At 39.5% G+C, this 25,732-nt stretch overlaps 1 protein-coding gene across 3 annotated transcripts in view; it reads left to right on the top strand.

Moving 5' to 3' along the window:
- Positions 1-25,732, top strand: part of rapgef4a (Rap guanine nucleotide exchange factor 4a) — a 112,286-nt gene that overhangs the window by 59,826 nt on the left and 26,728 nt on the right. For 2 of the 3 annotated variants that reach the window (XM_048599410.1, XM_048599409.1), the window contains 5 exons: positions 4,211-4,247; positions 4,561-4,639; positions 11,057-11,203; positions 12,477-12,574; positions 21,935-22,060. In XM_048599410.1, the coding sequence (XP_048455367.1) occupies positions 4,211-4,247; positions 4,561-4,639; positions 11,057-11,203; positions 12,477-12,574; positions 21,935-22,060 (487 nt within the window). The remainder of the gene's footprint in view (positions 1-4,210; positions 4,248-4,560; positions 4,640-11,056; positions 11,204-12,476; positions 12,575-21,934; positions 22,061-25,732) is intronic. The other variant, XM_048599411.1, reaches the window with a different exon arrangement.

Here is a 25,732-nt window from a genome sequence, read left to right as displayed (position 1 = left end):
CTCTCAACTTTGATGGAAATACCTCATAAAGCAAAGGAATTAGCTTTGATTTGCACTCCATTCAATACATTGTGTGAAAGACCCATGTAGTTCCTTATCGCCATGCTGTTTAGGTCAGCCATTCAAGTTTTGCAAGTAACTGAGTTGCCACGAATGAATCAGTCATCACAAGAAACATTAAAAGAATGTCCATTTTAATATAGACTGACTTCTGATATATAATATTGTAATGATGAGCCATGAAAATCAAACCCCAATCTTTAGAGCCATGCTGCCATTAGGAATGATATTTGGTTCAAAGAAAAAAACCTAGTTGCAAGAGCTTTGTGGTCAGTTAACAGATTGGATTTCCTACAGTACAGGTTTTTCTGAACCTTTGTAACACCATGACCACTAATATAGATAACACAGTATAGAGCTGGAAGAACACAGCAGGCCAGGCAGCATCTGAGGAGCTTCGGGTTGGATGCTTCTTCAGAAATGGGGTGGGGGAAGGGATAAATAACTAGAGGATGTATGGGGCTGGGGAAAGGAGTTCCGTACTGTTATCTCTGACTCCAGCATCTGCAGTTCTTGCTATCTCTGAGATCTTTGTTTGGATTTCACAAAACATGAAGTATATGTTATGCCACAGGCTTCCTCACACTATCTTCCATTATGTGACATACTACCACACCTAAAACACTAAAACCAAGCTTTTTTTTTCTTGGGATCACAGTGGATCAAAACAACATCATGCGTCGGAATTTTCTTCACTCTTCTAAATCCTGACTCTGCGACCTCAACCACCTAGAAAGACAAAAGGCAGCAAGTATATGGAAACTTCCTCTCCAAGCCCCACACTATCCTGACTTAGAACCACATCTCCTTGCCTTCACTGTCATGGGAGTCAAAGTCATGGAACTGCCACCTCCTCCCCACAACAGCACTGTGCATGCGGCTACACTCTCAAGGACTGCAGCGCTTCAAGACAACTCGCCACCAGCTTCTTCAGGGTAATTGCAGATGGGCAATAAATGCTGGCCTAGCCAGTGACACCTACATCTGTTTTGTTTTTAGAAAAGTTCATGCTTGAAATTACATTATGCTTGTGATCTGCACAAAACTAAATGGACCTGTTTGCTTCTTCAACCACCACAATTGGTGCAGACATTGACTTTCTTAATTGCACCCATTCTTTCTAATCTATCCAATTCTTTACTCACTGCTTCCAACTGAGGATAAAGCATTGGCCTTGCCTTGGCTGTGCACAGTTCTTTATTTCAGCTTTGGCCGTGTAATGCCTAATTTTATTGTTTGATCCTCCTTTTGTGGAGCAGAAGTACTGATTTCAACAGTAAATAACCAGTTTAATAATGTCGCCTTAAGCCAGTTCTTTCCTGTCAGGAAGACTTAATTCCAGTTGGAATTCTCTTGCAGCTGAATACTTGATTTATATTGAGTGACAAGCAAATTAATCAACAGGCAGGTCTGAACTTGGAAGTTGGGTGTTATATCAGCTGTGTGGTGATGATATCAATTCGTCTGCTTTCGGCATTTAGAGGAGAAGTGGTCTTAGAAAGGAAGTGCCCCTCGCAACATGGTGTGCATTGCAACATGCAGCTCCAGGTTGGTGCTGGGCTTCTGTTATGCCAATCCAACAGCTGTATAGATCTGAATTTCCCTCCTTTTAAATTTCTAACCTTTCAAAGAACAAGTGACTCATTTTTTCTCTCAATGTATCCACATTGCATGTTTTTGCCAGAAGGAGTTTCATCTAGTATTCTATCATCTTTAGCATGTTTGTGCCTCTGTTTTGTTGCAATCATGCTATTAGATACAGCCGCACAGTAATTGGGATCCGCTTGAAATCTCAGCATCATCCCTGCAATCCTACATCCAAATCTTTTCTGTGCAGTGTATGGTGAACCACAGCCAAAGTGGTGGCCACTGTCTGCGGGTTTGAGAATTTTCCCAAAACGTTTATTCCTTATTTTTTTCTGGTTTTGTCCATCTTTTCATACATTCTTTGTTACCCAATCAACAAATGTGGTACCTTCTTAGGGACCTTCTGAAAGACCACACGTACCAACCTACAACATTGCTGTTATTAGCTCAAGCACCCAATAAGTTTGGTTACATGACCTTTTTTATAAAATCCAGTTTTTTTGTCTGATTTTTGCAATCATAGATCACAGAATTCCTACAGTATGGAAACAGGCCCTTCAGCCCAACAAGTCCACACCGACCCTCGGAGCATCCCACCCACACCATCCCCTTATAACCACCTAATCTACACATCCCTGAACACTACAGGCAATTTAGCATGGCCAATACACCTGGCCTGCACACCTTTGGACTGGGGGACGTAACCAGAGCAAACCCACGTAAACATAGGGAGAATGTGCAAACTCCACACAGTCACCCAAGGGTGGAATCAAACCTGGGTCCCTGGTGCTGTGAGGCAGCAGTGCTAACCACTGAGCCACCGTGCCACCTCTGTAATATTCTGTGTGTGGGGAAATGCCATTGGTGGATCACAGAGGTTTTTGAGGAGGTTGCCTCCAATAGGTACTTGGCACTGCAATGTAGATGGGAGAATGAGAAGGTACCATTATCAATGATTTCAGAGTTTGGAGAGGACAAGGAATGAAATAAGGCATTACTAACTCCCTGGCCTCTTGTCATGTGGCCACCTCTACAGATTGCTTGCTCTCTGAAAAATATGGACCACATCTTTTTTCCTTTATTTGGCTGGGCCAGAATTTTTGCCCATCCCTAAATACCCTTGAAGGTGGTGTTGAGCCAGCTGTTTCATCCAGTTCATGACAATATAGGTATGTGTATGGAGGCAACTGGCAGGTAGTGGTTCCACATATCTACTGCCCTTGTCCTTCTGGATGGTAAAGGTCACAAATTTGGGAGGTGCTGTCTGATTAATGCACTCAATAGAAATTATAAATGCAAATCTCTTTTTGTAAAGCACTATGCTTGAATGCTGGCCAATTAAAGCACTTACATAAAATAGTAAATGCAGCAACCAATTTGAGTGTAGTAAACTCTCTCTCAGCTGTCACATGAGGAGAGGCTTGTTCAAACTGGAGTATAGAAGAGTAAATAGTGACTTGATTAAAATAAGATCCAGAATGGTCTTCATGGGGTAGACATGGAGAACACGTTTCCTCCCATGGATGAGTCCAGAACTAGGGAGCACTGCTTTAAAATTAATGGTCAGCCTTTCAGGACAGAGATGAGAACGCTTTGCTCTTCTCTCCAAGGATTGTAGAACTTTGAAAGTGTGTCAGCAGGTGGTGGGTTCATAGGATATTTTTAAGGTAGAGTTGTATAGATTCTATTTAGGCAAAGGGTAGATGGGAATGTGGAATTCAAAACACACAGAACAGCCATGATCTTATTGAATGGCCATGAAAGTTCAAGGGTCTATTTCTGTGCCTATTTCATATGTTCATACAGACGACAATGTGAAAATAACCAGGGATCTGTTTTTATGATGATTGAGGAAAAAATTTGGCCAGGACTTAAAGGACAACTCCTCTTCTCTTCAAAATAGTAGCAAAGGATCTTTTTACATGTACCTGAGTTTAAAGACAATCCTTCCAAAAGTGCAGCACTCTCTCAGTACTGCACTGGAGTGTCAGCCTTGATTTTACTTTTTGTACTTGAGCTCTGGAGTGGGAATTGAAACTGGTACTTTGTGACTCAAAGGTGAGACTGCAACGACTTGAGTCAAACAGGCACTTTAATTGGCTACCCTCACCTGACAGGAAGATGGCTTTGACACCCTCCCCACCTCTGAAATTAGGCTGGAGGTGGGAATGTACTGATAAGCTGGCATGCTGACTGAAACATGAAATTGTTGTATTCCTACTTCTTTAGTCCTCCAAAAATTCACCCCCTTTCCATGGATATGCATGTGTGGATTCTAGTGCCTCTGGTACCTACTCCCTGGTTTCTCTCGGAATGTTTGACGTTAGTTGACATGGTTCCAAATGTTGGACGATTCTGATTGGAACCAGCCAGCAGGTGATGTATTGGAGCTAACTTTGACTCCTTCCTCTGTAGAGGAATCATTCTTGGCATGAGTACTGTTGATGAGCACATTTTAATGGCATCAATATCAAATTAGAGACATTTTCTTACACATTAATAACCACCTCCATCTTTGTCTACATTGTAGGGTATCAACTAACATTGTGCTTTCATTATGTAGCTCAGAAGATGGAAATGGAAAGTCATCACAGAAAAAGGTACCAACAATAAAGTCTAAAATTTGAAACCGTTATTTAACTTCGTAAAGTTTTTGATTAAATCCTTTTTAGATGTACTGAAGATCAATTATAACTTACTTGTGAACATTAAAGTAGCTGTTCTGAAGGTTTAACTACATTTATAAAATGTAACTGAATTTATATACAAATATCTTAGCAAGTGATTCACATTTTCAGCTGTGATTAAATTAGTGGAATATCACTCGGTAATATTGTGTATTGTTGGATTGGTAAATATTTTAACTCTTTAACACCAACAAAAATAAAGCCAATTTTTCCTTTTAATCTGCAGCACAAAGTTATTTTGCGTCAGTTCAGCATTGGTGAGGATAGGCTCCAAAAGAGACAACCAATAAGAAGTATGGATGAAAGTAAGTTCAAAGTACTGCTGTTTTTATTAGCACTGATGAAGGTGTGGCGTCACATACCTTCACATGGTGCACACACATCGTCTTCTGACGGGGATTGTGGGTGGTTAAAGTGGGTGCTTGTGTGCTGTGTCTTTAAATCTTGGGGGAAGGATAATTATTTCTACTGTTCAAACCATTTGCCATTGGCTTTGTCTTCTGACACTCCTAAAGGATTTACATTGCGCAAATGGAAACTTCTGCACATGCACGCTTTGCCAGTTTTAAAAAAAGTGTCCAAATAAACACAATAAAAATGACAAATATGACTGAATGACATAACTGGCAGTACTGCCAGGGATACTGCATGTGCGCATTTTGCACGTACTTTAGTCAGAGTGCTTTGGGGGTGTCAGTAGACATTCTTTTTGTTGATAGTTTCCTTTTTGTTTCCAAAGATGCCCATTTCTTGTGAGTATGGAGCCAACTGCTGTGCATTCTAACCTGGTTGTAGAATTTAATTGCAGATGTGCATGGCTTTTCACAGTATGGCCAGGGATAAGTTGTCTGATCTTGTTGGGACTGTCCAGTCTTTCAAGCTTACCTTTTGTCCTGTAATTGCCTGTATTCTATGCTGTTCGAGATTATTTGATATTGCTCCACAGCTCTTTGTTGTGTGTCTTTCTCCCAGCCTGTAGTGGACATGCCACATTTCTTTAATTTCAAAATCAAGGTGAAATTCAAACCATTCAGAAACGATTCTAATGTAGAGTCACACCAGACTCAGTATTAACTGTTTCTCTCTCTGCAGACACCTCCAGACCTGCTGAGTTTCTGCAGCATTGGGTTTGTTTCAGATTCCAGTATCTGCAGTGGTTTGCTTTTATTCTGATATGAGTATTGTTATTATGAGTATCTCAATTCCAGACACTTCTGCTCTTTGAAGTAACTCCGTATTGGGCACCTTATCTATTTGATGTTCATGACATTCTGCATCTTGTGTGGAACCTATCCTACTTGAAATGACTAGAGTAGGCCATCCATATCTAATATGTATGTAGCACCTACCTGCATATTGGACAATAATACCACAGTCTTGTACACAACAAATGTTTTTGAAAGTTTGCCTCATACCTTCTGCAGTCTCTATGGAAATGGGAGGGGAAGAATCCAGTGGTCATGATCAATAGGTACCAATGACTTGGTAGAACTAGGAAAGAGGTTCTGCATACAGACTATGACAATCTAGGCACTAAATTAGAAAAGCAGAACCTTAAAAGATATAATCTCTGAATTATTATCTCAGCTGCTTTCAAATGGCCATATGGCACATAAAGTTGGAGAGATTAATGCACGTTTCAGAGACTGGTGTGAGAGAAGTGGGTTCTGGGTGGGGGCTATTGGCACCAGAACCAGGGAATGTGGGATCTGTACCACACCTGAATCATGTGGGGCCAGTGTTGCAAACTGCATGTCTAGGGAGGTAGAGAGGGTTTTTCACTGAATACTGGAGGCAAAGCATCAAATGTAGAAACACCCAGTATATCAAAAACCACAAGATGTAGGAGCAGAAGCCATTCTGCTCCAACATTCAATGAGATCATGGCAGATCTGATCATCTGTAATTCCACTTTCCTGCCTTTTCCCATATCCTTGATTCCAAACTGATTAAAAATCTGTCGGTCTCCACCTTGAATACACTTAACAACCCAACAACTATAGCCCTTTGTGGCAAACAATGCCATGGATTTAGACAAACCTCTTAGAAATTCCTCCTCATCTCTGACTTAAATGGGCAACGCCTTATTGTGATGTCCTCTCCCACCAGAGGAAACAACCTTTCCTCACCTACCCTGTCAAGTCCCTTAAGAATCTTGTATGTTTCAATGAGGTCTCCTATCATTCTTAACTCCAATGGGTACAGGCACAACCTACTCAATCCCTCCTCATAAGATAGTCCCTCCTCACCAGTAACAGCTGAGTGAACCTGCTCTGGCCTGCCTCAGTAAACCACAATATGCGACAAAGTATGCAAGGAGGAGTATTAGGTGCATATGGTAGAGGACGACAATAATCAGAGTGACTGGAAAATCTGATTAGCAGAAGTAGCCTGGATGAGGAGTGCAAAGAATGTTTTTGGGATTTTCTTACAACAAGTTTTGGAACTGACCAGACATCAGGTTGTTATTAGACTTTGTATTACGTAATGTTAAAGATTAATTAAGAACCTCAGACTAAAGGTAGTAGCAACCACAATACAATTGAATTTTCCATCCAGGTTGAAAGGGAGAAGTCTAAGACTAATATTTCAAATAATGACCAAGTGGGCATCGGCACTTAAAGTGAACTGGCATAATCTGGTAGGGAATAAATTAGTAGGAACACAGTGGCAGTCATTTAAGAGGTTATTTCAGGTTACTCAGAATCAACATATTCCCACTTATATTAACATAAAGAAGGGACCCACCATCAATGGTTAACTAAAGAAGTTAAAGAAAGCATCAAACTTCAGGAAAGTAAATATAACTGAAAGATGAATGACTGGTCAGAATATAAAGAATGGCATAGAATGACTAAAAGGTTTATCAGGAGGAAGAATTTGGAGTATAAGGGGAAGTCAGCTAGGGATGTAAAAACAGATAGCAAGAGTTTCTATGTGTATTTAATAGAGAAAGAAGTAAGTAAAGATGGTGTTGGTCCTTTACAATGTGATAATGGGAGCTTAACAGTATATAATAAGGAAACGGTAAATGGAATAAACAAATACAAACACCAGTTAGCTTGACATCTGTCATGGGCAAATGTTAGAATTGATCACTAAAAAGGTTACAACTGCAAACTTTAAAAATTCAAGGTGATCAAGAAGAGTCAGCATGGTTTCAACAAAGGGAAATTATGTTTAACCAATTTATTGGAGTTCTTTGAAGCAGTAATGCACTGTGGATGAAGGCGAACCTGTAGATCTGTTACACTTGGTACTTGATAAGATGCCTCATCAAAGCTTTTGGAGAAAATAAAAACTCATGATGTAGAGGGTAACATAGCATGAACTGAAGATTGGTTGGCTGTCAGAGGGTGCATAAATGGGTCTTTGTTTGATTAGCAGGATGTGACCAGTTAAGTCTCACAGGGAGAAATGCTGGGCCTCAACCATTTACAATTTACATCAGTGACTTAGATGAGGGGAGCAAAGACATGTAGCTAAATTCATACTTCACGCAAAGGTAGGAAAGTGTTATGAAGGAGACGTAGGAAATTGTAAATGGGTTGAGTCAGTGGGCAAAAGTCTGGCAAAAGGAATATAATGTTGGAAAATGTGAAGTTTTTCATTTTGTCAGGAAACATTTTAAAAAGCACCATAATACTGAAATGGGGAATAATGCAGAATTCCACAGTACAGAGGGATTCAGATGTTCTGGTACTTGAATCACAAGAAGTTAGCATACGGCTGCAGCACATAGGCATGAAGACTATTGAGATGCCATCTGTTATTACAGGAGGAATTAAATCTAAAAATGAGGATGTTATGCTTCATTTACACCGTGCACTGAGACCACATCTTGAATACTGTGTGCAGTTTCGTCCCTATTTAAGAAATTAGGTAAATACATTGGAGGTTGCTCAGAAGTTTACTAGATTGATACCAGGATTGATTGAGTTTACATATAAGGACAGGGTGGCCAGGTGGGGTTTATTTCTATTGAAGTTTAAAGGAGTGAGGGAAGGGGGGCCTCTTGTGACACGGTGGTAATGTCCCTGCCCGTGGATTGGGATGTGTAATAACATCTCCAAACAGGTTGATTAGAAAAATAAAAATAAAAATGAGGATGAATTGATTGAAGTGTACAAGATCCTTCATGTCCTTGACAAGTTCAATGTGAAAAGGATATTTTCATCTGAGAGCGAGTACAGAACTGTGTTTTTGAAATTAGGTGTCACTCTTTCAGGACAGATGAGAAATATTTTGTGTTGTGTGACTTTGGAACACTCTGGAGGTGGGGCTGTTGTATATTTTTATTAAAACTGAGGTAGTTAGCTTCTTTAGTAAAACCAAAACTGTGGAAAAATAAACTAAGCCGGTCTGGCAGCATCTGTGGAGCAAAAACGGTTAATGTTTTAAGTCTAGTGACCCTTCCTTCTTCAGAATGTAATAACTTCATGTTCGGCAGGGATTCAGAAGTTACTAGGGATAGTTGGGAATGTGGAATTTGAAACGTGAACAGATCAGCCATGATCTTACTGAATGGCAAGCAGGCTCAAGGAGTCAAATGGTCTACTCCTGCTCCTGTTTTGTACATTTGTATGAACCACAAGCTGACTTAATCTAAAGCTGGGACGTTGAATGTTTGCCTTCCATGCAATCAGGTGTTCCTGCCCACCCCACTTCCTGTTGACAGGAGCTTCACCGGATTCTGCTTCTTGATTTCCCAGCAGACCATCCCAAACTTGATCATTACCTCTGACTGACGTCATCTATCAGAATGATCTTGACCTCGAGTGGAGTATTTTCAATAGCTGTGTCCAAATCCTCATAGAATTTGTCCTTAATCTCCTCAAGACTAACTGTTATTGGAGTTTATGTATTGGTGTTTGTTGTATACTTGTTCATGTTCATGTAGGTTAGGCACGATGATCATTTATGCCTTTTAGGGAGAGTATCCAACCTTTTTGCAAAGTCACACTGGAGAGCAAAGCTGCCTTTCACACTTTTGACTGCCCATCCAGGAAAATGCATGGCCTGCTGACACCTTTGTCCAATGGCCCTCTGTTAGGTTGGTTATACTTAAAGCAGGAATGTCAATATAGCGTTGCAGTTCTGCACTGGGGTCTGGATCTGTTGTCATTATCAAGTAGGAGTACGTAAGTTTCAAAAGTCCAGCTAAAGTTTCCATTTCCTTCTTTTTTTGATTTACCTGCAATATAGAGTATTGTTTGCATAAAACTAAAGGAGTACATTTCAGGATGTAACGGGAGGTGCAAATTAAGTTTGAACAATCTGGACAAGTTATGACAGACTAGTTGGACTTGAAACCACATGTTATGGTCCAGAGGTATGGGCACCACCACTGAAGGAGTCTGCAAGTATGCACGAGAAACTTACCCCACCGCTGCCAACTCCACAATGTGAGCTGATTTAAGTGTTGATGGATTTTACTTGACCAGTACCACACTCTGTTTTCCACATCTGTTCCTGGTGGTTTGACGAGTCAATATAACTGAAGATGTGATCAATACAGTGAGCGGTCCATAGCATCTTGTGCACCAGTGCACTTTACAGCTGTTCACACAGTTGTGCTGCAGTACTTTCAGAACTAGTGATGGAAAAACAACTCCTTTACTACATCTTCAAGCCAGCTGCCTTTTGTGCACTTGAATAAGAGTGGTTGGTCCTGGCGACCACAACACTATACATTTTAGGTTTGTTCTAGAAAGGAAATGGTCTTCAAAGAATGGTTTTGGATTGGAGGGAAGGTAGATTTTATTAAAACAAGCATTTGTGGTCCTTAGAAAAAAAAGTTTTATGGATTATTGCAGTAAAAATTTTGAAATCCCTGTCTTCTTAATGTTGTGAAAAATAAAAAGAATCTATTAAATTCATGGTAAACGTTCACTCTAGTGGTAGGGAAGATAAATTTTGACAGTCTCTTTTTGGTACTGCATAAAAAATTATTACAAAATATAATCTCACCTAGAACTGCTGTGGGTAGAAAACAAAATCATGTTGCTTGCTCTTGCTATTATGCTGTGGTCCACAACACTGTTCGTGATTCTTTGGTCACTTAACATCTAGTTCAATCATTACATTAAAATCACATAAAGCAGGAGCTCTGTACCTGATTTCAGTTCCAGTGGGCTTGAAGAATTTTTTTTTTCGGGGGTTGGGGGTGGGGGTGGGGGGGTGGTGGTGGGTGCGGTGTTCATATTTTTTTAAAATCATTCTCCAGCGGCTTGATGTTTTAAAAACACAGCAAATCTTAAGTGACAGGAAGATCTCTGAATTAGTCCTTTTCTCTTTTTTTGATCATTTCTCAGCCTGCTCAATATTAAAATGGCATCTTCAATTTCCCCTGTTATTTTGCTTAACCTTCCAATCCAAATCAAAATTCAGAATTCCATGTGAGAAAACTGTGAACACCTTCAGTCATGGTATAGAGGACAGTGAAGTAGCCTGTTGGTACTCCCTGTTAGTACTGGCACAGAAAATGTGCAGAGAGAATATGCCCCAGGCTAAGCCACTGCTGCAAAAGTGGAAGGAAACAAAGGATTAAAGAAAGTGGTGAAATCTCATTTTTCAAATTTAATGAAATAGTATGATTGTAATGTTGATCCTTTGAGTGATCAACATCAAAAACACAAACTGTTCTGGACAGAACAAAGTTCTGTTTTTAAGTTGTCAGTTTATGTTCCTTGTAACCTCAAAGCTGTTGTGTATTTTTCTAGTACTCTTTAAGGTTTACTGCATTGATCATACTTACACCACAATCCGTGTGCGTGTGGCAGCTTCCGTAACAGAGGTCATCAGTGCTGTAAAAGATAAGCTTGGATCAACAGAAGACCTAATTCTTGTGCAAATGAGCTCAGCTGGAGGTACTTATTGCTGTCTGCAATGTAAAACAAAGTATTTTTGTTATATTTTTATATGTATCTACACAAAAGTATGTGAAATGCTGATCATTCTATAAAGCAAATAATTTAACATCTAGTTTGCAGCGAAACCTTGATTTTGTGAGAGATGGTCACTGTCGTGCACTTGTGTAGCATGAATGCTGATTGACCTTTACCAGACCAAGTCCAGGTCTTGTGGTGTTTGAACACCGGATGCTTCAATGTCAAAAAATGCTTCAATAAATGGTTTAAATGTCGTACAGTTCATCAGCAAACATCTTCACTTCTGATCTCATGATGGAACAACGGTCACTGATGAAGCAACTGCAAGTGCCTAGGCCTAGGACACTACCCTGAAGAACTCTTGCAGTGATGTTCTGGGGTTATAATGATTGACTTCCAACAACCACAGCCAGCTTCCTTTTGTGCTGGTTATGATTCCAACCAGTGGAGCATTTGTTCCTAATTCCCATTGACTCCAATTTTGCTGGAACTCCTTGATGCCACACTTGGTCAAATGTAGTCTTGATGTCAAGGGCAGCCACATGCTCCTCATCTCAAGTTCAGCTCTTTGCTCCATGTTAGGACCAAAACTGTGGTGTGGTCAAGAGCCAATTGGCCTTGCAGAACCCAACTGAGCATCAGTGAACAGCTTCTTTCTTTGCAAGTACCGCTTGATAACACTATCAACAATCCTCTTCATTACTTTGCTAATGATCGAGAGTAGAGTTTTACCATTATTACTTGCTGTGGTTCTAATTTCTGCTACACTGTTTGTTTATCTTTGTCTCTTCCTACAATTCTTCAATTACCATTTGCAAATATAATCTTTATTCAAATCATTTTCCAATATTTAGAGATACTGTTAATCTTAAAAATATATTTTTGTCTCCTGGTTGGGCCCATGTCTGGCATATTGCCTTAATAGGCCAAGAGGACAGCTTACTGCTAGGGGTCTGTCAATTCCACTGTCAAGCCAACTACAAAGTGCCTAATACTGATTTTTGAATAGTATTTCATCAATTTTATTTTGTATTATCCCTTTTTGGTGGAGAAGTCATTTTCGCTATTCACTATTGTAGAGCAACAAAGTTCAGGAACATATTGTTACCGGTTGTGAACAGTTGATCCTTATTCTACAGCCCTGAGTTTGACCATCAATATCTATGGCACCTAATTATTTTTCAATCAAAGCAAGATTGCATTGTATGGGTAGGGATCAACTCACTGAATTTCCCTTCTATTTTTCCCCCAGAAAAAGTGGTGCTGAAGCCAAATGAAGTTTCGGTTTTTACAATGCCAAATGTGAATGGGCGCTTGTTTGTCTGTCCAAGGGAAAAATTTGATTGTCTGGTATGTATATCTGCTGCACCAGTAATAGAGTTTGTATTTTTCAGTTATTCACCTGACACCGTTCTGCTATTTAATATTTTGATGTATGTAACTAACATTTTTATTGTGATTTAAGTGAAAAGCATTTCTGTCTACACATTGCTAATCTACTTTGTTTTGGACATTTTTAATTCCAATTTTTTTTTTCCCTTGTCTGGCTTCTAGTTCATCTGGTGAGCTGTATCTAGCAGCCACACTAGATTTTGATCGTAGTCAGCAGTGGTTTCTTCATCTTCTTTTAACTAGCATATCATCCATTATAGGTTCCATTCTGAGGTTACTAACTATGTCATGCTGTCTGTGTTAATATTCCTCTGGAACAAAGACATGCTAAATGGCATACACTTCAAACTGTATCTCCTGAACAGCATCTATAATGTAATTGGAAAAACTGCTACTTTCATCCAGCTCCACTTGCCAGTAACCAGCCTTTGCATCCAGGGCTTGCAAGTTCTGGAAAATTTCTTTCAAAGCTAAGATGTCTTCAGAGTTTTAGTTCGATGATTTAACAATACATACACTCCACTATCTCGGTTGTTTCACTGTTGCCATGCTGCTAATCCATACGGTCGGAGTTGTCACATTTTTATTATTTCCTTCCTTCCCAGCTCTTTTACCTTGTCTTTCAGGCTGGCCTCAAGGACAGCGAGAACCTTCATTAGTGGGTGCTGGATTGGTCTCTTACCCATCCACTTTGAGATAATATTCTCCAGAAAGACGACATAAACAGAATATCGTATTCCTCCAGGGTCTGTTCTGCTTTCAGTAGTTTAGTGTGCATGTTGAAAGCCATTAGTACAAATTTTAGACTTGTTCTGGCTGAGATAAATGTTTTTTGCTTGCTGTCTCTGATCTGGAACTTCAGGTTTTGATCTTGTCATGCACTGGGCTCTCACAGTAATTTGTTGTCATTTTTAAGTAATATGCCATCATGTAGCTTACTTTGAGGGTTCCATTTACGGACCAACCTCTGAGCTGTATGAAGATTATGATATTCCATGATATGCTGATGTCTTTTTGACACATTTTATGTTGACTTGATGTTGTCTTCTACAGTTGTCATTTCAATAGTGACAAACTGGTTCACCTCGTGTTGATAAGTGATACATAATCTATTGTATGCTGTAGACTGATCCATTAGTATCTTTGCCTGACATCTCTTCAGTGGCCATCTATGCCTGCATTTTATGCTTCCTTCTGACCAAACATGTGCAAGATGATTTGGCTTCCTGTAGTGAATTTTCCTAAACTGGACCTGTCTTTTTTTTTGTGTGGGATGACGTCGGCAGCATTTGCACTCTGCCCATTGTCCATAATCTTTCTGCCCTCTTAACCTGGAATGTCTATCAGCAGACTGGAAAGTTTGGTCTGTTTTGCCATGAATATGGTCTAGGTGCTGATATACACCAGAGTTTTATAGCACATGTCAATTGCTTTCTTGAGAGTATGTTTCTCCTATTTCAGTAGATGTAATGTCATTGGGAAGTCTCTTATGCCTAATACAACCCTGTTTTTAATTAGATCATCTATAAGTTGCACAAATTCACAAGATTCTGCAGGCTGTGTGAATGCAATCGCCTATCAATCAACAGATTTTTATACCTTGGACCCTAATGTTGAACATAATTTATGAACAGTATATGTTCACTTTAAGCTCAAAGCCTGTTTTTAAGACTCTTGAAATTTCTACGTCTGTTGCTTCAGTTGTTCAGAGAAATTTAGAGTAGAATACACTTTTGAAATAGTCTCTCCCCAACAGTCATAAAACTGTAGCTACTCATAGTTGCTCTGGCTTGTTAATTAATTCTTAATTAAGTCGCACAATTTTGCCATTGTGAGTAAAAAAACAGCCAGTATCATACTGTCTTTCATATCAATCACTGCTGAAAGAAGAAAATTTGCAACCATTGTGACTTATCTGGTGACTTCAGCTGTGTTTTGGTTATTTTTTTTTTTGGTAGCTTCTTGTGGCTGTTAGCAATTTCCAGAAGCTCTGAATATTTCTGCGTTCTTCTTTTAGTAATTATGCTTCTATGTAGTTTTTCAGTATTCCATTTCAGTTCCACTGAGAGGAATTTTCGAAGCCCCTGAATAACATGGGCCATGGAAGGAAAGTCTGAGCTGTTACCTGCCAAATCTACCTCACTACTTGCTCTTTTGGACATTGGGCACCAACAACTCAAACTGCATGCATTTCCCTGACCTCTGTCCATGGACTTTGATGCGTGACATGTACCAGCCGTAATGCATCCTCATGACACATCTCCAATCCATTCACCTACGGTATGCTTCTGCACTTACAGTATGCAATGCTGCAGTTTGGAGAGCAGTAGCACCTTCCATTGCAATGCTGCTGCCAGGACACTTTGCTGATATATACCAGAGTGCTACAATACATGTTTGTGACAACTTATGTTATGGGAGATAACATAAGCATTGCTGTATCAGATAAAACTGCCTGTGACAGGCAACCTCGCATCACAAATTTTGATATTTATGTATTGGGTTTTGTCCATTATCGAACATGTGGAATGGCTGAAATAGATGCAGCCCTGAATTGGCTTTTAGTATTCCTACAATAGACTGAAAGTCAGAAAATGTGTCATGCTTCTGTTGTTAACATTGGTTTGCCTGTGATTTTGTATTTAAAATGGACTTCCTGCATCCTGTAGTTTCCTTTAATGGGAAATCTTAATTTTATTATCATTTTACGATGGATTTTAGGCCAATAATGTTCTACAGAGCCAGCTACAATGCGAGTATAATATAAACCTTTATCATTGCTACCATTCAAGTTGATCATAAACAATTTAATGAGGGTTTGGAGTCCTGTTAATGGGATATTTCTTGGAGCATATTCTGCCTTCTGAACACTTGAAACAAAAACATCGGAAACAAGAAACCAGGAAATTAAACTTTGTAAGGGATGAAGCTGCACTATTTACAGAATCTCCACTCTGGGAGAACAACATGTGACTTCAAGTTATACAATTTAACAGGTCAACAAGTCATGTTTAATATCTGACAGTGTATGAGTGAGTTTGATTCATCTGATGAAAGGCCACAGCTAATATTATACACTGCATTGAACAGAAGTATAAACATAATTTAACATATGTAGGAAATGGCAAGTATGATTCCAAACAGCAAAAGCTATCTCTACCTGTGTACTTTTATAGTTAACTGTTCAGGTTGTGTTTGCCTTCCTATCAAAGCAATTAAATACATCTCTAATACTAAAATTTTCCACGCTGAGTAATTCTGCATTAATTAGCAAATCTCTGGGGCCAATAAAGTTCCTTTAGCAGATAACTTGCATATTAAAGCAGGAGATGGCAATATTTCTTGCATCGTGATCATCATTGTATATATTGTAAATTATCATGTGTATATTGTAACTTTAGAGAGATTATTTGTGACTGTGGAGCATTATCCCTGTTGTCGTCCTTGACTTCACAATTTTTGTCACATTGACCATTCTCTTTGTGTAGTGCCTTTCCTTCTTTGACAATTGAGCCAAAAAGCATTTTTCTCAAGTGTGTAACTCACTATCAAACTATATGGGCACAGCATCTGCAGCAATAGCTTCTCTTCACCCACACCATTATATGGTTAGATACAGCTCCAAACACACCACCCAAGACAAAATAGACACTAGATTGGCATCCCATCCATCAGTTTCAACATTTATTCCCTTCAACACACCATGGCAGCAGTATTTACCATTTACAAGGTAAGCTGCAATAACTCATCAAGGCTCTTTCGACAGCATCTTAAAATCATAGAATCCCTACAGTGTGGAAACGGGCCCTTCGACCCAACAATTCCACACCGACCCTCTGAAGAGCATCCCACCCAGACACATCCCCTTTAACCCACCTAATTTACACACCCCTGAACACTACGGGCAATTTAGCATGGCCAATCCATCAGGCCTGCACATCTTTGAACTGTGGGAGGAAACCAGAGCACCCGGAGGAAACCCATGAAGACACAGGGAGAACGTGCAAACTCCACACACGGTCACCCAAGGCTGAGTTCCTGGTGCTGTGAGGCAGCAGTGGTAACCACTGAGCCACTGTGCCAATCTTTTAATCCTTCCTACCAAATCAAATTTAAAATTATCATCCTTGTGTTTAGATCCTAAATGGCCCCATTCCTCCCCATTTCTAATGCCGCCACTAAGCCCGCAGTCCTCTGCGAATTCTGTCTTTGTCAAACTTTAACCTTTTACACAGCCTGCCTTCCGAGTTTTGTGGCCATTTTTCTTGGCCTTGGGCCAGGCTGTGGAACTTGCTGCGTAAACCCCTTTATCTCACTCTTTTTGGCTTTAAGGCTTTTCTTGAAACCCAGTTATTTCACATCCCCTTAATGTCTACTCTTTTATCACGGTACCAATTTTTATCTTAAAATAACATCTCGAGACATTTCGTTTAAAAAAATTCATGTTATGAATGCAAGTTGTTGCAACAGTATTTTATCGATGTTTGTGAATCATTTGAGTGTAAGTAAATTAATCTCGAGAAAATGATCCACAATTGAGATTTTCTGCTGGTTCTGAGTCTGCCCTTTGTCGCTGGGAAAGAAGCTTTGCACAAGAAGCTTTGTAAAAGCTTATCGCTTTGAGGGCATGCATCAGAGATGGTCAAAAAACAGTTTATGCTCGTTAGAATAGACATTTCAGAACTTTTCATTTCCACCGGCACCCTCAAACCACTTTGATTTAGTTCCCTCGTTTGTTCCTCCACCTTTTTTTGTTTACTTTTTGTTGTGAAACTGCCCTCCTGGGCATTGTTTATTATTTGTTTAGTTAGCTAATTGGGTATTTTTTCCCTTCGAAAAGAGGTAGTTTTCCCAAGTAAGGGAGTGGTTAGGAAGGAGGAAAGGGTGTTTGTATTTAAATATATAGAAACAGTTGTGGATGATAGACTGACTTCTGATTGGTGAGTGGGGATTAACTTCAGTCTCTTCAGATGAAGAGATAAACAAAAATTTTCTTTGTCAAAAGCGCTGCTTCTGGAAGCTCCTGATGCAAAATAGCTGAGTCATTTTACAGGCCCTGTAGCTATGATTACCCACCAATTCTTTTCCCCCTCAGAATTTAAACATCTAAATAATAGAAGAATGAATAGTAGCACCAAGAAGAAACAAAGAATGGCCTTGGCTTTGTCTTTGCCAGAATAAAATATTTTCAGAATTTGGATGTATGCTTCAAAGGGATTGTCAATTCTACTACAATTTTATGGGCAAGACTTACAAAGACTGTTGTTAGAAGTCTGAAGAGTGGTTGACCTTTGATAATCATAAAATGATGCATAGTCAGTCCGTGGAAAAATATCATGGATTTTGGTAGCTTATTTAAAAACTAAAATAATTTAATCTAGAAATTCCTGAGTCTGTTCTTGTTCACATTGTGTTCAAATTTCTAATATGGATGGACTTTTGGTTTTGACAGGGTTTGATTTCATAGGACAAATTCTGTTTTAGAACAAATGACTGCCGTCTGCAGACACTTTTGGGAAAACCATTGTTTCTAGCTACATTTGTGTTCTAAACTGAAACACCGAAAAAGGCGGGCTCCATGCTGCTAACTTTCAGAATCACCAGGAACCTAACGACAGGCTGTTGTATAAAGAGGGGCTTATAGAAAGACATGGAGATGTGTCATGCTTTGAATAGACTTGTGAATCAAGACAAATGCTAGATAGAATGGCATCTGAAAATGAATGAATCCTAGAAATGCACAGGCAATGGTTAATAGGCATTTTCATTTGGGTCAAGACCTCATTCTGCAAGGAATTGGCTGAAAACCAGGAATTGAGTATTTAAGATAACAAGGTGTAGAGCTGGGTGAACACAGCAGGCCAAGCAGCATCAGAGGAGCAGGAAAGCTGACGCTTCGGGTCTAGACCCTTCAGAAATATTTTTTTTTTTAAAAATTGTGCAAAGACAGATGGCAGCTCAGAACATTAGGTGGGATATTAAAAACAAAATGACCAAAAAATTAAAAAGGAGTGAAAAGTTAGACTGCAAGAGAAAGCTAACCATAAATAAAAGCAGATAATAGTTTCTACTGATTTTTTTTTAAAAGGAACTGTTTTAACCAAGTAATCATTGTTCCTGTAGAAAGTGAGACTGGACAACTGATGGGAAATAAGGAAATGGCAAATGAATTAAACAGGTTTTTTAGAGTGGTCTTCACTGTAGAGCATTCGAGCAACATTCTAGAAGCAGCTATAAGTCGGGAAACGGCAGGGAGGAGGAACTGAGGAAAATTACAATCACCAGAGACGTGATGCTGAGTAAATTGCTGGAGTCATAGACTGATCAGTGGCTGGGTCCAGATCAACTTTACCCTCGAGTGAAAGAAGTGGCGAGTGAGATAGTTGATGCATTAGTTTTAATTTTACAAACCTCCATTGATTGAAGGACATCTCCATTAGAATGGAGGACAGTGAATGTGACTGCTTAGTTCAAAAAGGGAGGGAGACAGCACGAAACCACAGGTCAATTAGCATATATCAATAGGGAAAATGAACAAAGCTATCATTAAAGACGTTATAACAGGGAATTTGGATGGATTGAAGGTAATCAGCATTGACATATTTTTCTGAAAAGAAAATCATGTTTAATCAATCTATTGACGTTCTGAGGTAACACATCCTATGGATAAAGGTGGATTTAATGTGCTTAGATTTGATGGGGAACAGCTTAAAAGGTTATTTTGAAAAATAATAACTGATTATCTAAGAGGTAGCCTACTGACATGGTTCAAATATTGGCTAGTTCATAGGAAACAGAGACTCTGCATAAAAAGGTCTTTTTTAAATTGGCAAGATGTAACCAGTCGAGTGTGATAGAGATCAGTGCTGAGATTTGTGCAGCTTACAATTGCCAAATTTGCTGACAAAACAAAGATAGATAGGAAAGAAAGTTGTGAAAGGGATGTATGTAGGCAACAAAGATAAGGCTAAGTTTTGGTGAGTGGGAAAAGGTGTGGCAAATGGAGTATTTTGTGAAATTGTCCATTTGGCCGGAAGAATAAAAAGGAAGTGTTTTATTTAAGTAGTGAGAGATTGCAGATACAATGGGATCTGTTTGTTCTTGGGCAGAATTTTATATGGCCCTGGTCAATGTAGACAATGGTGAGAAAAGTGGCACAATTACACAAGGAGTCCAGTGAGACCCACCATGATTCATATCTTCGGACTGGGTTCCGGGTGTCGAGGCATGATTCTCACTTGGCAGGGGCAAGTTCCCTTTTAAAAGGGATTATTATTTCTTAAAAACCTTTATTAACTGCAGGCCTCATCTCCATTAATATGCAGCTTTAGTTACCTACTACCTGCCATGAACAAACTAGATGCTGAGAATCCTCACCATGAAGTCAGAGCAGGTATGTGGTGACTTCAGTCTGCTGCTTTCTCTGAAGAAACTCCATGTTGGACACCACGTACCAACATCTCAGGGCACGCTCCATGGGCACTGTCCACATGCACATCACATTCACCTGTATTGGCATCCAGCATGTGCCAGCCTCTAAGGATCCTCATGGCACATCTCCACTCCACTTATAGGACTTTTCTGCATTTCAGTGGTTCACAATGGCACAAAAGTAATCATTACTATAATGCTGCAACAAGGACACTGCTTCTGGGGACACACACCCAACTCATGGACTGGACCAGGCTGCATCTCCAGGTTGTTTCTTTGCCCTCCTAGCATTCAGTCACTCTGAACTTACCTAGGTGCTCAGAGCATCGCTGCCTGCCTATTTGCTTCTTGTCCCTCTGCCAGAGATACCAGGTTCACAGCACTGCTAATATTGGCTTGCCGTTTAACGCAAACACGAAGCCCCGAAGCTTAGCGAGTTGTCACCAGTCCTCAGTCAAGAGAGATCACCATCAATCAGAGGGTCCCAGCATTGTCAGTCAAATAAAGTCTCCAATCCCAGCCCGGTGACTTGGGCACGATCCACCAGCTGCTCGGGACAGTCATAGTCTGCATTGCCCCTTCATTTAGGGGCAATTTTTTTTTCTCTTAGATGGTCAATGAGTTTGGAATTCACTTCCTGAAAAGGTAATGGAAGCAGAGTCCTTGAATATTTTTAAAGCAGAAATAGATTCTTGTTAAGCAAGGGTGTGAAAAGTTGTCAGGGTGAAGCGGGAATGACCATATTGAATGATGGAGCATGTTTGAGGGGCTGAATGGCTTACTCCTGCTCCCAATGTAATAGTTTGTGTGTAATCTATTTAATATTATGAAAATGTTTTTCAGCTGCGATAGTATTTTCTGTTCGCTGAGCATAATTTTAGACCATAAGACTTATTAAGCTGCATTGTATCTGTTACAGTGCACAAGGTTTATTGATTTTTGGGTGGTTTTTGATATATCACATTCCTTTCTCTTGGGGAAAAATAACAAGCAACAGCCTAGATTTTCCAATCCCCATGGCGGCAAACATCTCTCAATGGCATCAGAAGTTCTAGGAAGCTAATTTATGTCCACCCAGAACCTGTAGTATACTCCAAGAGGGCCTCATGGGAGTCCTCAGAGTTCCATTTGTTGGTTTCATATTCTGGTTCATACCAACACTTTTTTTTTTTTTTTTTGAAAAATGATTTACTTAGAGCTGTTCTTAGCAGGTGTAAAGCTTGCTGAGGAGAACTGCTCTAAGGAAATCGGAGTGTCAGAGCACTTTAACACTGCTTACGAAACTTCTCAGTCCAAACGCATTCAGCATCAAAGAAAATGCTCGCCTCTTTTCCACCAGCTCCCCCATCTCACCACTCAATCCAGCATCCCTGGCTCGTCAGTCCAGCCAGTGTTTTTTATCATTTGGTGGCCAAGGTAGGGTGGGTGGTTGCGGTGTTGGAAGGTGGGGAGTGGGAAGCATTGTCAGAAAATGTTGCAGAGATCATTGTTGGGGTGTGATGACTATTGTTGAGGGGATGAGCATTATTGGGCTGTGTAGGAAGGGATTAGTGGTGTAGTGGGATTGGGGTGTAGGAATCTTAAAAAAAGCTTCATTTAAAATCAGTGGAGTTCAACGAAGACTGGGATCCTCATGAGCAGGTCTTCAGCTTATGTTGAAATAAGATGTGTGGTTCCACTTTGCCACTTGGCTTCCCAAATCACTCCTTCACAGGATCAAAGCTGGAGCCAGGACAAGAAGGTCCAAAAACTCTAGGATAAAAAGGCAAGGTGCAGTTTTAAATAGTTTCCACTGCTAACTGAAAGATCTGGTCCTAAAATAAGTTCCACTTTGCAGCTAAAGAGCTTTTTTTAATTTGACTTTTGTCCTCGTATGATCTTTTCCAGACACCACTGCCAGAACAGGAAGGCCCATCCACCGGAACTATGGCAACTTTTGAGTTAATGAGTTCTAAGGATCTAGCCTATCAGATTACGATTTATGACTGGGAGTTGTTCAACTGTGTATATGAGGTACCGTAAGAGCTTTAGTATCACCATCCGTACAAATATTAAAAAATTATAATTAATGAGAGAATTAGAAGTCTAACTCTATGTAACCTTGATATCTTCTTCTGGAAGTAGAAGACCCACTGGGCTCAAGGATTCTAACAGGCCAAAGCAGCTGTCTCCACAGGTTTAGTGATATTTTGTTGCCTTTTAACAAAGGGACTTGTATATTTCTTTTCACAACCACTGAACCTCCTTAACTGCTTTGCAAACAGTGAGGTCCTTTTGAAGTGTAGTTGCTATTTTAATGGAGATGTGCAACCAGTTGGTGCACAGCAAGGTTGCAAGTTAATGTGATAATGACAAGTGAAATCCATTTTTTGTATTTCGAATGAGGGATATGTATTAGTCAGCAAAATTAGAGAAGCCCTGTCCCAGATCTCCTATTGAAGTGATATAAAAGTTACGTTAACTTTGAGGGCAGACAAAGTCTCTGATTAATCCTGTCTCTAAGTCAAGAATTCTTGTACTTGTGCTGCAATGTCAAAAGCCAGATCCATGTTCTACTTCTATAGTTTTAATTGACAACACTTGCTTAACACCAAGGAGCATGTGTATTACCAGCAATGTGTCTTATGAATGTAGTAACAAATACTGACATATTGACAACCACCAATTAATGATACAATTTTAATGAAATATTGGGTAAGAAAAATGTGTTAAACAAGAGAATTTTTACTTTATTTAAAAGTTGGCTTAATATTGTGCACGTGCACTCGGCTAGAATCAGCAGTGCGTTGATGTTAGCAAGCTTATCGGTTTTAATAACATAAACAGACCACTTTGAAAGATTTGCAATTGGACTCAAGTCTCCTTGTTCACCAGCTCATTTTAAATTTTCACCATCTTATATATAATATGATATATATATATATATTTCCTTTTCCTTTCGTCATCCCAAAAGGTATGTGAAATTTTTGACCTAATTGGTTACATCCTTTCAAATCATAAACTGTGCAGTTGTCACCATGCACTTGCAGTCTTCTGCTCCTTAGTTCATATCCATATTGCCTTTATTCCATTGTGTGCGTTCCTATTATTATCGAACTTCCTACACAGAACCTTTATTAAATATATCTAAATGAGATATTAACATACATTCAATATAAATTGCCTTGTTGGATGCCAGCTTTACATCTTCTAACAAGATTCTCGGGAAATATCAACGTAAGTTGCCACCAACATCGAAACCAACAGAAATTTCAGTGTGAATGGGCTTTGAATTAATACCTCAGTTGTTTTTTGATTTACTTCTATACATATTAAACTAGAATTGCTACTGTTCTAATGCTTCTGTAACATGGAATCTGTCTAGTGTGACTGTTGGTAACGTTTTATTCTTGTCTTGAATTCACTGCTGTAGAATTTGTGCAGTGTTTAATTCTGTAGGCATGAAGTCCCATATGTAAGATGATATCCTTCTGAACTTCCTGAACTTTCTTTGGAACTTGCATTGAAACAAAAATGTGCCCACTTGCTTAATGCTACATTTCAGAAAGCAACTAAGCTATTACAAAGCTAGAAAAGAAATCAGCTGCAAAACAAAACAGATGACCTTAAAAAGCTAAGAAATGTTATATGGTACAAAGGAGTTGTGTTTCATGTCAAAATGGGTGTGTGTTTCAAGCTGAAATTCTTGGTCTGTTGCCAGGAACATGAATGCTGTTGCTTTCTATTTCTATTTATGGATGCTGTTTCCTATTAAAATGGAGAAAGCTTCCTTTTAAAGTGCACGTAGTCATGCATCAAACACGGTCAAGTAGCAGGGTCAAGATTCTTTGGTTTTAGTCTAGTTGTCTTTTTTAATATTGTAACTTTCTATTTAATGTACAAAAAGTATTATTACTCCATCTTCTGGATGACTGGTCTATTTTGAGCTGGCTGTCTATGATGCAATCTGTTTCATCTGCTAGATTTCAGATAACAGAATAACATTTACCAGGTTATAGATTAGACTATAAACTACAGAACCAGTTTTATTACTGATAACAGAAGGGGAGCATAAAGAGACACTTACTTATTTTTATTGTAGTTGTACTTCCTCCTCGGATACATTAAGATGACCGAGACTTTGCTAACTCAAAAGATAGTCCCAACCCTGGATTACACTAATTGTTCAGAACTTTGAGAACCTGAATTGGGATGTCATGTTGAGGTTATACAGGACGTTGGTGAGACCTCCTCTGGTGTACTATGTGCAGTTCTATTCGCCCTGCGTTAGGAAGGATATTATTAATTGGAGAGAGTTCAGCAAAGATTTACCAGGATGTTTCCAGGAATGGAAGGTTTGAGTTAGGCTGGATAGGCTGGGACTTATTTCACTGGAGCACAGGAGGTTGGGGGATGACCTTTAGAGGTTTGTAAAATCAGGAAGGACATAGATAAGGTGAATAGCAAGGAACTGTTCCCTAGAGTGAGGCAGTTCAAATCTAGGAGCATATTTTTAAGGTGCAAAGAGAATTTTAAAAAGGACATAAGGGGCAACTTTTTTTACAGACAGTGGTTTGTGTGTGGAATGAACAGCCAGGGGAAGTGATGGATGCAGGTACAGTTACAACATAATAAAAGATAATTGGATAAGTACATGAATAGGAACAGTTTGGAGGGATATGGGCCAAACGCAGGCAAGTGGGACCAGTTTAGTTTGGACAGCGTGGACTGGTTGGACCAAAGAGTCTGTTTCCATGCTGTATGACTCTGACCATAAGATGTTGGAACAGAAGGAGGCCATTTGGCCCATTCAATGGAACCATGCCTGATAAACTTGCAATCATGACTGATCTGATAATGTGCAATTCTATTTTCCTGCCTTTTTCCTATAACCTTGATTCCCATACAGATTAAAAATCTGTTTCTCAGCCTTCTATCATTTTAGATGAAATTCCTCCTCATCTCTGATCCAAATGAGTAACCCCTTACTCTGAGATTATGCCCTCCGGTCCTAAATTCTCCCATGAGAGGAAGCGGCCTGTCCGCATCGACCTTGTCAAGCCCCTTAGAATCTTGTATATTTCAGTAAGGTCACCTGTCTATCTTCTAAACTCTAAGTACAGGCCCAACCTACTCAACCTTTACTCTTGAGAAAATGCCTTGCAGCTGGGATCACCGAATGAACCTGTAGGCCTGCCTCAAATGCCAGCTCTTTCCTTAGGTAAGAGAACTGAAATTGCTCACAATATTCCAGCTGTGGTTTAACTAGTGCCTTTATAATTTTTGCAAGATTTCCCAATTTTTCTAATCAATTCCCTTTGAAATAATGATCAAGTTCCATTTACTTTTCCTGTAACCTGCTAAACTAGTATGCTAGCTTTGTGACTTGTGCACAAGTACTGCAATTTTCTGCCATTTCTCCATTTGAATAATATTCAACTCATCTATTGTTCTCACCAAAGTGCAAATTCTCTCATTTTCCCACATTCTATTCTGCCTGCTAAGTTTCTAACCACTCAACTAACCTGCTATATTCCTGTGCAGACTCTTTGGTTCATCCTTCACTTGCCTTCCACCTAATTTTTTTTTTGTCATCCACAACCTTGGCTATGGTACATTCACTTTCCTCATCAGTCATTTAAACGACATTTATAAATAATCATGGGGCCAGTGCTAAGCCCTGTGGCACTCCACTAATTTCAGGCT

Source organism: Rhincodon typus, chromosome 7, assembly GCF_021869965.1.
Source record: "Rhincodon typus isolate 14 chromosome 7, sRhiTyp1.1, whole genome shotgun sequence".
NCBI lineage: Eukaryota > Metazoa > Chordata > Chondrichthyes > Orectolobiformes > Rhincodontidae > Rhincodon > Rhincodon typus.
This window is presented reverse-complemented; position numbering and strand designations above follow the sequence as displayed.